The sequence below is a fragment of the Dama dama genome, chromosome 10 (genome assembly GCF_033118175.1).
Source record: "Dama dama isolate Ldn47 chromosome 10, ASM3311817v1, whole genome shotgun sequence".
Taxonomy (NCBI): Eukaryota; Metazoa; Chordata; class Mammalia; order Artiodactyla; family Cervidae; genus Dama; species Dama dama.
The window spans coordinates 22,340,586-22,352,694 of NC_083690.1; the positions used below are offsets into that span (position 1 = coordinate 22,340,586).

At 49.8% G+C, this 12,109-nt stretch overlaps 1 protein-coding gene across 1 annotated transcript; it reads left to right on the forward strand.

The window, feature by feature from the left end:
* The first annotated feature begins 1,285 nt into the window (after positions 1-1,285).
* On the forward strand, positions 1,286-12,076 carry PLK1 (polo like kinase 1). Its single transcript, XM_061153025.1, has 10 exons — positions 1,286-2,316; positions 2,973-3,141; positions 4,233-4,377; positions 5,338-5,431; positions 6,653-6,872; positions 9,495-9,650; positions 10,636-10,713; positions 10,904-11,058; positions 11,159-11,341; positions 11,581-12,076. Exons 1-10 carry the CDS (start codon positions 1,915-1,917, stop codon positions 11,785-11,787), a joined length of 1,809 nt encoding a protein of 602 aa, XP_061009008.1. The 5' UTR covers positions 1,286-1,914; the 3' UTR covers positions 11,788-12,076.
* Positions 12,077-12,109: the final 33 nt, after the last annotated feature.

A 12,109-nucleotide genomic window follows, 5' to 3' on the forward strand; every position in this document is an offset into this window, starting at 1 on the left:
CCAGGAATGTGGAATTTTGGTGTGTTACAGGCAGAGGGTGCCTATGTGACCAAGCCCCAGAAAAGCCCTGGGCTGGAGTCTCTAATGAGCTTCTCTGGTAGATAATATTTCACACATGTTGTCAAACTCATTGCTGGAGGAATTGTGTCCTGTGTGACTGACTCCACTGGGAGAAGACTCTGGGAAGCTTGTGCCTGGTTTCCTCTGGATTTTGCTCTATGCACCTTTCCCTTGGCTGATTTTACTTCATAACCTTTCACTGTAATAAATCCTAGCCATCTATGAGTAGGACTATATGCTGAGTCCTGTGGGGGGATGGTCTTGGGGCCCCCCAACACAGGGCACAGGGGGGACTTCTGGGGTTGTTGGTCATGTACTCTTTCTCAGTCTGGGTGCTGTTTACATGAGGTGTACTCATTTTGTGAAAATTCACTGAGCTGTCCAATTAACAGATGTATACTTTTTTGGTACATAGATTCAACTTTATAAGAAGATAAAACAATATTACACACCACAGGGGTTAAAAAATAATAATTAAAAAAAACAACTTCCTTTTATTTATAAAGCATTTTAGCCACTCCTTTTTGCCAGGCATTGTGCTGAGGGCTTGGGACATGGGGTAGGAAGGATGTCTTCATTGCCTCTCAGTTTATTGGGAGTTATGTAAAGAGATAACTGTGATATGACCGACTTTTGCTGAGTCCTTGCAAAGACATCATAGGATGCTGGGCTTATAACTTGAGTGATTCTCAGGGTTGCCACTTAAGTATCTATGGAAGCCAGACCAGCAAAGGGACAAAGGAGGGTTAGCAGGGAACGCTGACAAACTGGGAAGGTATGTTAAGCATAGAGTTGCGACAGCTAATAGTTTTTTCTTAAGGAAAAGCCACAGAGCTGAATTTTTATGTGAGCTCTCTTGATTTTTCAGTCCTGTATATGAATCCAAATTTTAAAAAGTGAAAGACCAAACAAAACACCTCTGCAGGCCAAATTTGACCTTGGCTTACCAGTTTGCCAGGTATTCTGCCAACCTGTCATTTTTCCCTCTTATAAAACAATTGAGGGTCCACTATTTTAGGCACTGGGAAATAGAGCAGCTGAGCCAGCCAGACAATTTTCTTGCAGAATGACCCTGACGGGGGTGGTGGGATTCTGGTACTGTGCTTCTCAAACTTCAATATGTGTGGGAATCACTGGGTGGATTCTGAATTGGGGGTGGGGGGTGGGGGGTGGGATCTGCGTTGAGGCCTGAAGCTTTGTCTTTCTAACAAGCTCCCAGGTGTTAGTGATGCTGGTGGCCCCTACTGTTATTTGAAGGAGAAAAGGAGGGGGTTTGTCTGGAAGATGCGTTTGCTTGGCAAGCATCCTCTTTATACTTCGATTTTAGTTTATGGGGTGATTTGGAAGAGAGTTGGTGACTTCTGAAGCGGATATTAGGGCTCTCCCATGTTGTCTCTCATGCCAGGTTTCAGTTCTCAGAGTTTATAATCTAGAAGGCGGGGTGGCGGTGGAGGAAGGTGCTAGGAAAAGTTTCCCGGAGGAGGTGCTCGCGAACTGCAGGAGCTTCCCTTGCCGCCGAGAAAGGAGAAACTCCGAACTCCCCCTCTCCTGGGGCTGGGTCTCAGCAACCTCCCACCAGCTATGGTTTCCCAGGCATCCCACGTGTCTTCCGTCCGCGATCCCTGTCAATCAAGCTCCCCCTAGGGCCTGGGTGAGGGTTTAAAGGCGGCCGCAGTGCAGAGCGCTCCCAGAGTGCCGCGCGGCGGGCGGGTTTGGATTTTAAATCCCCGCGGCCAATCAGTAGCGCGTAGGCTCTTGTAACGTTCCCGGCGCCGCGTTTGAATTCGAGGAGAGGCAGAGCCGTGCCAAGCCTCTGCCTGGACCCTGCTAGGTCCGCTGAGCAACTCCAGGAACATGAGTGCGGCGGCAACTGCAGGGAAGCTGGCGCGGGCACCAGCCGACCCAGGGAAAGCGCCCGGAGTTGCAGCTCCCGGGGCTCCGGCGGCTGCCCCGCCGGCGAAAGAGATCCCGGAGGTCCTAGTCGACCCGCGCAGCCGGCGGCGCTATCTACGGGGTCGCTTTCTGGGGAAGGGTGGCTTTGCCAAGTGCTTTGAGATCTCGGATGCGGACACTAAGGAGGTGTTCGCGGGCAAGATCGTGCCTAAGTCGCTGTTGCTCAAACCGCACCAAAAGGAGAAGATGTCCATGGAGATATCCATTCACCGCAGCCTCGCTCACCAGCACGTCGTCGGCTTCCACGGCTTTTTCGAGGACAACGACTTCGTGTTCGTGGTGTTGGAGCTCTGCCGCCGGAGGGTGAGTGTCGCTGCTGGGGAACTGGAGCTGCCCTGGGGGAGGGGTTGGGGCGCCGGGAAGCGGAGCTGCAGGGGAAGGGGCGCCCGGGGGCTCAGAGCTGCTAGGGAAGAGTTGCTGGGAACCTGGAACTGGAAATGGAGAAAGTCTTGGGGAGAGAGGTTCTTGGCACTTGGGCCCTTTAGGGAAGGAGGCTTCTGGACGCTAGCAGTTGGGTGGATTGGGGGAGGTGCGGGAGAACCTTGCTTATGAACGCCAGGGCTTCCGGAGCTGCTAGGTAAGGGGTATTGCGGACCCTCACTTTCCGGAGTGGGGATGGGTCAGGCAGAGGGTAGTTGGAGCCAGACTTCGGAGCTTCCGGGAGAGGGGAGGGGCAGGAAAGGGATCTGTTGCTGCCAAGAGTTCCGGGACCGGGATACTGGGGACTCTGAGCTTCCGGAGTGGGCTGAAAGAGGGGTCCCAGGTAAGGGACTTGGGAGGGAGCCAGTGGGATAGGGATGCAATGAACTGTTGTGGCCTGGTTTGGGGGAGAGTCTGGATCGCAGTTGTCCTGGAGAAGAAATAGGTAGTAGGGTCCTGACTGCCTTTACCTAATGACAGCCCCTCCCTGCCTTCGGTCTGAGTACCGACTCCCACTTCTCCTTCCCTCCTGCTCCCAGTCTCTCCTGGAGCTGCACAAGCGGAGGAAAGCACTCACGGAGCCCGAGGCCCGCTACTACCTGCGGCAGATCGTCCTGGGCTGCCAGTACCTGCACGGAAACCGCGTTATTCACAGAGACCTCAAGCTGGGCAATCTCTTCCTGAACGAGGATCTGGAGGTGAAAATAGGTAAGGAGCTGGGACTGCAGGGGCACTTGACGCGCAGTGGGAATGAGGAGGAGCTGGGAGGTGAGGCTGGGGAGAGGAAATTTGGAAGGAGAGGAGGGAGGGAGGAAGAGGATGGTAGGAAGTCTGGGCTGTTGATTGCCTCTAGAATCCTCTCTCTAGGACAGAAACTTAAAGAGCTACAAGCCAATGTCTTGTCTGCAGGTGCACTTTGGGGGGGTGTGTTCTTCTATTTTTTTTTTTTTTTAAGAATTTGAATTTGTTTTCACTTTTTTAAAATATCTTTTTTATTTACTTATTTTTGGCTGCATTGGGTCTCCGCTGCTGCATGCTTTTCTCTAGTTGCGGTGAGTGGGGGCTACTCTTCCTTGCAGTGTGCGGGTTTCTCGTTGCGGTGGCTTCTCTTGTGGAGCGCAGGCTTCAGCAGTGGGGGCTCCAGGGCTCTGGAGCACAGGTTCAGTAGTTGTGGCACGTGGGCTTATTTGCTCTGTGGCATGTGCGATCCTCACGGACCAGGAATGGAACCTGTTTCTCTGGCATTGGCAGGTGAATTCTTTACCACTGAGCCATCACGGAAGCCCCTCATTTTCAGTTTTTTAAACTGAGAACCTTGATATAAAATTTTGAATTTGGAGCTCCTTTTAAACACTCGAGAGCTGCAACAGTATAGGGGTGGCATTCCCTCAGGGCAGCTCTTTGCTGTACTGAACAGCAGCTGATCCCTTTCGATCCCCTGTGGTTTGCCGCAGCCCCCACCCCTTCGCATCACTTCCTCGCAAACTTGCCAAGTAGCCATCTTGACATTTTACTTGCTTAATCCCTGAAGGCATTTGAGTTTTGCTATCCCTGTCAATTCCCCTTTAGAAGTGAACCCCTCCTTTCTGAGGGGAAGGGTGAGGAGGGTCTCTGGGAGGCCCCTCCCTGGGGCCAGCATGGTGGGAGGATTCCTGGGAGGGCCTTGCTGTACACCGGGACTAGAGGCTTTGAGAGGTCACGTGACCCTGGTTCTTGATGGTTACATCTGAGCCAGCTGTCTGCATTGACAGACAACAGAAGCTGGCGTCTGAGCCTCCCTCTTCCTCCCTCTGTCCCAGGGGATTTTGGACTGGCAACCAAAGTGGAGTATGACGGGGAACGGAAGAAGACCCTGTGCGGGACTCCTAATTACATAGCTCCTGAGGTGCTGAGCAAGAAAGGGCACAGTTTCGAGGTGGACGTATGGTCCATTGGGTGCATCATGTAAGTTGGGAGTTGTCTCAGGACCCACCAGTCTCAGCAAGGGGCTTTCTGGACCTCTCACCCAGCAGACTTTATCCTGCAGACCTTTCCGCCTTTGGAAAGGCTGCTCCAGAGGACAGATGGCCTCCAAAGGAAGCCTCATTGCTGCATTGGTATATCCTGCAGGATTCCTGCAACCTGGGCTGTGGGTTCAGGGAATGAGGGAGGGAATGTCTCCACAAACTTGCTCTAATCCCTTGCTATTCAGAGTATGGCAGACCAACAGCAGCATCACCTAGGAACTTGTTAGAAATGCAGAATCTCAGGACCCAGGCTAACTGGATCACAATCTTGATTTTAAGACCCTTGAGTGATTTCCATGCACAATAAAGTGTTAGAACCACTGATCTAAAAAGCAACATTAGGTAGGAAGAATTAGGCCAGGAGTGGTGCTGGCGGGAGGAGGTCTTGTGGTCCGCCTGGGTCAAGGCCGTCAGGTGGGTGGTAGGCAGAGAGTTGGGCCTGTTCAGATGTTACCCCTTTTGTTGTTTCCCTGGGTACTGGAGAGTTAGAAATGGCTTTTCTACTTCTTTGCATTGGAATTTCCCAAATGAAAACTTGCAGCCTAAAGTACAAAACTGTTAACTGTGGAGCTGCCTCTGAAGGATCAAGTGGCCCCTGCTTGGACCCGTTCTGTGTTAGCTGGCAGCCTCTGGCCCCTAGATTACCACAGGCTATAGCTGAAAAGTCACTGATCCATTAGAACCCAGTCTCATCACTTGTATTCTACTGAGGGCTCCTCCCTGCCAATGTTGTGGCTCCTGGGGCTACTTAGTGAACTTGTAAATTGTCCTCTGGGACCCCAGTGTCACAGTGAATGCCCAAAAGATGTCTGACTTCCTTTCTGGCCCTGAGAGGATTCCTCCCTGCATCTGGGTTTTGGTTGGGAACCTTGAGCCAAATTCCTCCTTGTGCTTACAGGTATACCTTGTTAGTGGGCAAGCCACCTTTTGAGACCTCTTGCCTAAAAGAGACCTACCTCCGGATCAAGAACAATGAATACAGTATTCCTAAGGTGACTAAAACCACTTTAAGTTTAGATTTGTTTTATTTAATTCCCTCCCCCACCAAGCGATTTACTGAGCCCAGCCATATCGTGGGGACAGAGATGGGTCAATGCCACCTCTAGGGTAAGCGTAAGAGCTTTAGAGGGTCCTGTCTGAAATTGCATACAGAGTCTGACATATGTGCACAGAAACAGTTTTTCTTGGGATGAGAGTTTGTAGGCCCTCAACAGTTGGGCAGATAACCCAAAAGACATGTAAAACACAGAGAGAGACAGCAGGCATGGGGTCAGACAGAGAAGTGCTGCCTATCCTGGCAGTGGACTGTCTTGGTTCAGATGGGCTCTGCCACTTTTTAGCCAGATCACAATGGACAAATGGCCTGAGTCTTCTGAGCTGGAGTCCCTGCCCTAGAGCACCTTGCGCACAGGAGTGCTCATGGAATCTCGAACCACCGTGAATGCAAAGTGGTGTACTTTTGCAACCACCAGCAAGAGTGCGTTGAGAGGGATCGTCTGCAGCAGTCTGGCACTCCGCTGCTTCCCAGTTTGGTGTCTTTGTCTTATGTGAAGCCAAGAGTCCTATCTCCATCAGAACAGATGGGCTGAATCTGTTACAGAGGGTCAGTTATTGGGCAGAGCAGAGTGGTTCAGAGTGTGGGTGTTGCAGCTAACTCTGTCTCGGTGTGGGTGCTGGCTCCACCACTCACTCAGGATGTATCTTAGGCACTTCTCTGTGCCTGTTTCCTCATCTGCAAAAGTGGGATGGTACTAGAGATCTTCACTCCTTGGGTGTTTCTGTGAAGGTTAAGTGAGTTCATCTACATGAAGTGCTTAACAGTATTTTGCTGGTACATAGTAAGTACATAGTTGATGCTAGGCTTTACTGTGCATTTGACCTACCCTGGGTTGGATCTCCTTACCAGGGCTCCAAGCTTGGTGCTGTGTCTCCACTTTATAGATGAAGATGCAAAGGCCCAAAAAGTTGGGTTAGTTGTCATAGCTGGTGTTAAGGGACAGAAGTGGGACTTAAACCAGGTCTTTATGACTTTCAAGCCTGTGTTTTCAAGTGCTGTTGTAGTGGTGAGCAACTTGTCAACTTAGTAAAGCTGCCAGTGGAAACTTGGCACATTTAGAGCCACCGAACATGTATTTGAGGCCAGGTCGGGGGTGGTGGTGCAGTACCCAGGTCCCATGTCATATCCTGCTTATGACTCCCCCTCTCCCCTCCAGCACATCAACCCCGTGGCCACCTCCCTCATCAAGAAGATGCTTCAGCCAGATCCCACTGCCCGCCCAACCATTCACGAGCTGCTCAATGACGAGTTTTTCACTTCTGGCTATATCCCTGCCCGCCTCCCCATCACCTGCCTCACCATTCCACCGAGGTTTTCGATCGCTCCCAGTAGCCTGGACCCCAGCAACCGGAAGCCTCTCACCGTCCTCAATAAAGGTAAACCAGAGTGTGGGTAGACGGTCTTGCCTGCCTCAGTGTATGAATGGCTGGTACCCAAAGCTCAAGTGTGCAGTCGGACAGGCCCCAGTCTTGGTCCCCATCCTCATGTGGCAAATGCCTTTCCCCATAGCTCTGTCAGGAAAGACAGACCTTACCATGACTGAATCAGACCTATCATGTCCTGAGAAAAGAGAGTGGCTAAATGCCATGCCTGAACAATTCTTAACATTTTTAAAAAAATCACTAATATCGCCCTGCATGGTTCATTGGAAAAAATGTTGAGAAGTTTCAAACACACAGAGCACAATGTATGTGGGACCCCCACATTGCCACCAGATTCAACACTTACTAAGATTCGTGATGTTTGCTTCATCACTCCTTGTTTGTTCCTTTGAAGTATTTTTGAAGTTAATTCCAGACATCTTGCCATTTTACCCCCAGGAACTTCTGTACGCATCTGTCTAAAAGGATGAACATTTTCTTACAAAACCACATCTCGTTGCTTGGGTTGCCATTGTTTCTAGGTCTCTTCAGAGAGGAGTATTTGAAAATACGTAACTGGGGTGGGGGGTGACCTTATATTTATGCTATTTCTGATTCACATTTTTGAATGTTTTATTTTGATATTATTTTAAAATATGAAAAGTATAAGAATAGACAAAATCCTCCTGTATCTTGTACCCTCTTTTCTCCACCAATTAACACTTTTCTACATTTACTTTATCTCTCATTGTGTGTGTGAGTGTGTGTATTGTTTTTGTCCCAAACAATATGATAGTAAGTTTTACACGTTCTGGCCTTTATTACTTAGTACTTCAGTGTATGTTTCCTAAAAGCAATTCTTTTACATAACCACAACACAGGACACAGTTATCAAGTTCAGGAAATTGAAATTGATGCAAACTTGTCTTACAGCAGTGTTTTTCTCCACTGTGAAATTACTACTTTAATTTTCTTTTGGTAATCTGTAAGTGTCTAATTTAATATTATAGGATTTTTACTTTAATTTTATGCTTATATTTCTTTTTCTCTTACAATGAAAACCTTGTTTGCTTACACTGTATACATGAATTTTCAACATATATAAAGTACGTTATGAAACTATGTTTATTTCCATGCATGCAGTTCTTTTTGTCCTTAGACTATATTTCACCAAACAAACAAAAACCCAAGAAAAGCCACTTGGAATACTTTATTTCTGTGTGTGGATATAGCACAACTTTGAGTTCATTTGTTTCAGTTATGACACTGCTGTTTTAAGGATTACCTTTTTCTTTTGGCTGTTTTCTCTGGTTATATTAATACTTCCTTTGATTGGCCATCACTTGGTTAAGTGGGTGCCTCCACTGCATAGTTACTGTTTTCCCTTCGGTGATTAATTTATACCCTGTGGGGAGCTTTTCTGAGAAAATACTGCTTCTCAGACTTTAGCTCACTGATGTTAACATCCATGGTGAATGCAGCAGCAGTTATTACTGTGGTATTCTAATGGTGATTTTTTTCCCCTTTTCTTGTTCCCTCTAAATCTATTAATCAAAATTCTTCTGTAAGGAAGAACTGTCACTTCTCTCCCATTCATTTATTTGGTTGGTATGGACTCATGGATATTTATTCTTAGAGCTATAAGGTAATATTGTTATTTTAAAGGATTGCTTTTTTTTTTTTAAATTTTAGATATAAAGCATTTTTTAAAACCCAGAAGTAGAGTGAACTTTTGGGGGAATACATAAATCCCCATTTTTCCTCATCTGTTTTTAATAATTATCATCATCTGCCTATATTTGTTTTTATCTTTTCCACCTTCTTCCTCTTCTTTTTGCTAGATTTTTTTGGGGGAGGTTTTGTTTTGTTTGCTCTGCCCTGTGGTTTGTGGGGTCTTAGTTCCCCAACTAGGTACTGTACCCACGGCAGTGAAAGAATTTGTCCTAACCACTAGACTGCCAGGGAATTCTCTTGCTAGAGTTTTTAAAGCAAGTCTCAAATATTCTATTCTTTCAAACTGAGGTCTTTATCATAGCACAGATATTTTTAATTGAAAATTCAGATCTTTCAATATTGTAAGAATTTCGTATTATACAAGGGGAGCTAGCACATGAAAGAATTAAACTTTTAAGCATAAAAGGCAATAAAAATATCCATAATTCCACCACCCAAATATACTTAGTCTTAAAATTTCAGGGTGTATCTTTTTAGATTTCAGTCACATATAAGTACATAAAGCAGATTTTAGGGGGAAAACCTCTTATGTTTTCATTAAATGTCTGTTAGGCCATCTTATGGGTTGCAATTTACTGAGCCCTCCCATTTTCCTGGATACAGAAGATGCTTTTAATTCTTAGATTGAAACTAGGCAGCTCCAAGCTGCTCAAGACCAGAGGTGCCCAGCAGGGCCCAGCATTGCGTCAGAGGCCTGAGTGTCTAAAGCGTTATGTCTGTGTGTGGCCGTGAAGCCTGTCTACAGGGCCTGGCCTGGCTCTGGCGGTATCAGCGAGTGAGTTCAGGTGCTGTCACATGAGCAGGGCAGCTCCTTCAAAGAGCTTCTCGAGCTGTGGTCAGGGGTCCTGGGCCCTCAAATCCTGCAGCCTTTGTGCCCAACTAATGACCGTTCTCTCTTTACAGGCATGGAGAACCCCATGCCCGAACGTCCCCGGGAGAAAGAGGAACCAGTGGTGCGAGAGGCCAGTGAGCCCGTCGACTGCCACCTCGCTGACATGTTGCAGCAGCTGCACAGTGTCAACGCCTCCAAGCCCTCAGAACGGGGGCTGGTGAGGCAAGGTGGGCACTGGGCCAGGGCACCGGGAGTGGGCAGGGAGGCCTCAGGCCCCTGGCTCCACAGTGCCTTTGCTTCTCCCGTTTCCTGTCCATTACAGCCCAGGGAAGTTGGCCTGCTGGCTCAGGCCCTCCATGGTCAGGCCTCTCCTTTCCTTTTGTGACTCATCTGTCCTGTCTCCGCAAGTGCCGCACCTTTCAGCAGCCCCATATGCTGCCTGCGTGCTTCTGTACACACTGTCTCTTCTGCTCAGGGAATTCCTCTGTGGCCTCAAGACAGTGGAAATAACAGACCTAGGCATGCTGCAGCTTCAGGGCCTTTGCTCACACCGTTCCCTTCCCCCAGCACGTGCTTCATCCAGATCCCTGCATGGCTCACACTCACCCCTTCACGTGCTTCCACCAGCGTTACCTCTGTGAGCATCTCCCTGTCCCTGACTCGTGCATTTCTTCTCCCCCTTACCTGCCTTATGTTTTCCACAACACTTCCCATCTAACATAAAGTTTCCACACTGGTTTATTGTATTTAAAAGAGGGGATTATTGCATGCGCAGAACATCACATTTTCATACCTCTGAAATTAGCTTCTCTTACAATTTTTTAATCACTCAAAACTCAGTGATTCTCACCATGATAGTTACAAGTAACTTACATATTCTGTGCATATTTATTTTGATTGGTCTCTAGCCCTGGAGCCAATATGCAGCCTCCAGGAAGTGGGTTTTGTCTTTGCTCACTGTGCCTGTGATGGCTTCTGGCACACAGTGGGCCTTTGATGCATGGGTCAGCTGGACGCACAAGTAGACTCGGCATGCTGCACTGACTTTCTGCCTCAGTGCTGCCTGTCTAAGCTGCTTGATGGCAGAGGCCCGACTCTGGTCTCCTCTGGGGCCTCAGGCCGCTGGACCGAGTTCCCTGGTGTGGGCCACCCGAGCGGATCAGAGGGGAAGAGGCTGGTCCTGACTGGTTGTCTTGTCTGTTTCTGTCCCAGAGGAGGCCGAGGACCCTGCCTGCATCCCCATCTTCTGGGTCAGCAAGTGGGTGGACTATTCGGACAAGTACGGCCTCGGTAGGTTTCTCCCAGGTGGGTGGGTAGCTTGTGACCCTCTGAATTGTTACAGGCACTTGCTTATCTTGACTCTTGGGTTCGTTTCCCTCCACACTCTTCTGTCTCCATCCCAGGCCTCCTAGTTCCAGCCCCCAGTGCCCTCCCTGCTCCTCACTCCCCCTTTCTGAGGTCTCCTTCCACCTCCCACTAGGGTATCAGCTGTGTGACAACAGCGTGGGGGTGCTCTTCAACGACTCCACGCGCCTCATCCTCTACAGTGACGGCGACAGCCTGCAGTACATCGAGCGGGACGGCGCGGAGTCCTACCTCACCGTGAGCTCCCACCCCACCTCCTTGGTAAAGAAGGTGAGCGCGGGCTGGCCCACGTGGCCCTGTGTCGCCGGGGTGAGGGCTGTGCCTGGGGACAGGCTCTAACTCCGGACTCCCTCTCTCACCCGCCAACCAGATCACCCTCCTGAAGTACTTCCGAAACTACATGAGCGAGCACTTGCTGAAGGCAGGCGCCAACATCACGCCTCGGGAAGGCGACGAGCTGGCCCGGCTCCCCTACCTGCGGACCTGGTTCCGCACCCGCAGCGCCATCATCCTGCACCTCAGTAATGGCTGTGTGCAGATCAACTTCTTCCAGGTGAGCCGGGCCCTGGAAGGTTGGGGTGGGGTGTCTGTGCCTCTCTGCTGGCCCATGGAGTTGGGTGGAGAGTGGGGGGCATGGACCCATCTTTGGCAGCAGCAGTAGAAAGAAATGAAATGTGTCCCCCTCCCGTCAGCTGACCCATATTCCCTCTACTCCTGCCAACACACAGTAGCAGCTGGGTCTTCAATCACCAATAACCCCCTCTGTCCATCTTCTCGCCCTCTTCCTCACAGGACCACACCAAACTCATCCTGTGCCCACTGATGGCCGCCGTGACCTACATCGACGAGAAGCGGGACTTCCGCACGTACCGCCTGAGCCTCCTGGAGGAGTACGGCTGCTCCAAGGAGCTGGCCAGCCGGCTGCGCTATGCCCGCGCCATGGTGGACAAGCTGCTGAGCTCGCGCTCAGCTGCCAACCGCCTCAAGGCCTCCTCATAGCCCCTACCCCCTGGACTGACGCCCTCCTCCCGCAACTAGCACCTTGGCCCACGCTGGTTAGCACCGTGGTGCTGTTTCATAGTGTGTCCCCCAGCCCTGGGGGCCGGGGCGAGAGCTTCATCCTCCCTGCAGGTGGGGGCTGCCGTGTAAGTTATTTTTGTACATGTTCGGTGTGGGTTCTGTGGTCTCGCCCCTTGCCCTCAGGCCCACCCTATGAATTGTACAGAACGTGGCTGTTGAATTCAGGACTGTCCTTGCCTTTATACACATTAAACATACGTGAATCTTCCTTTCCTTCTTGTGTTCCCTGAGGGGTGCACGC

Excerpts from the sequence above, each read along its gene's own strand:
- PLK1 (XM_061153025.1), top strand. The coding sequence starts at position 1,915 with ATGAGTGCGGCGGCAACTGCAGGGAAGCTGGCGCGGGCACCAGCCGAC. Across the intron at positions 2,317-2,972 it reads TGGAGCTCTGCCGCCGGAGG|TCTCTCCTGGAGCTGCACAA; the intron begins GTGAGTGTCGCT and ends TCCTGCTCCCAG. Across the intron at positions 11,342-11,580 it reads TGCAGATCAACTTCTTCCAG|GACCACACCAAACTCATCCT; the intron begins GTGAGCCGGGCC and ends TCTTCCTCACAG.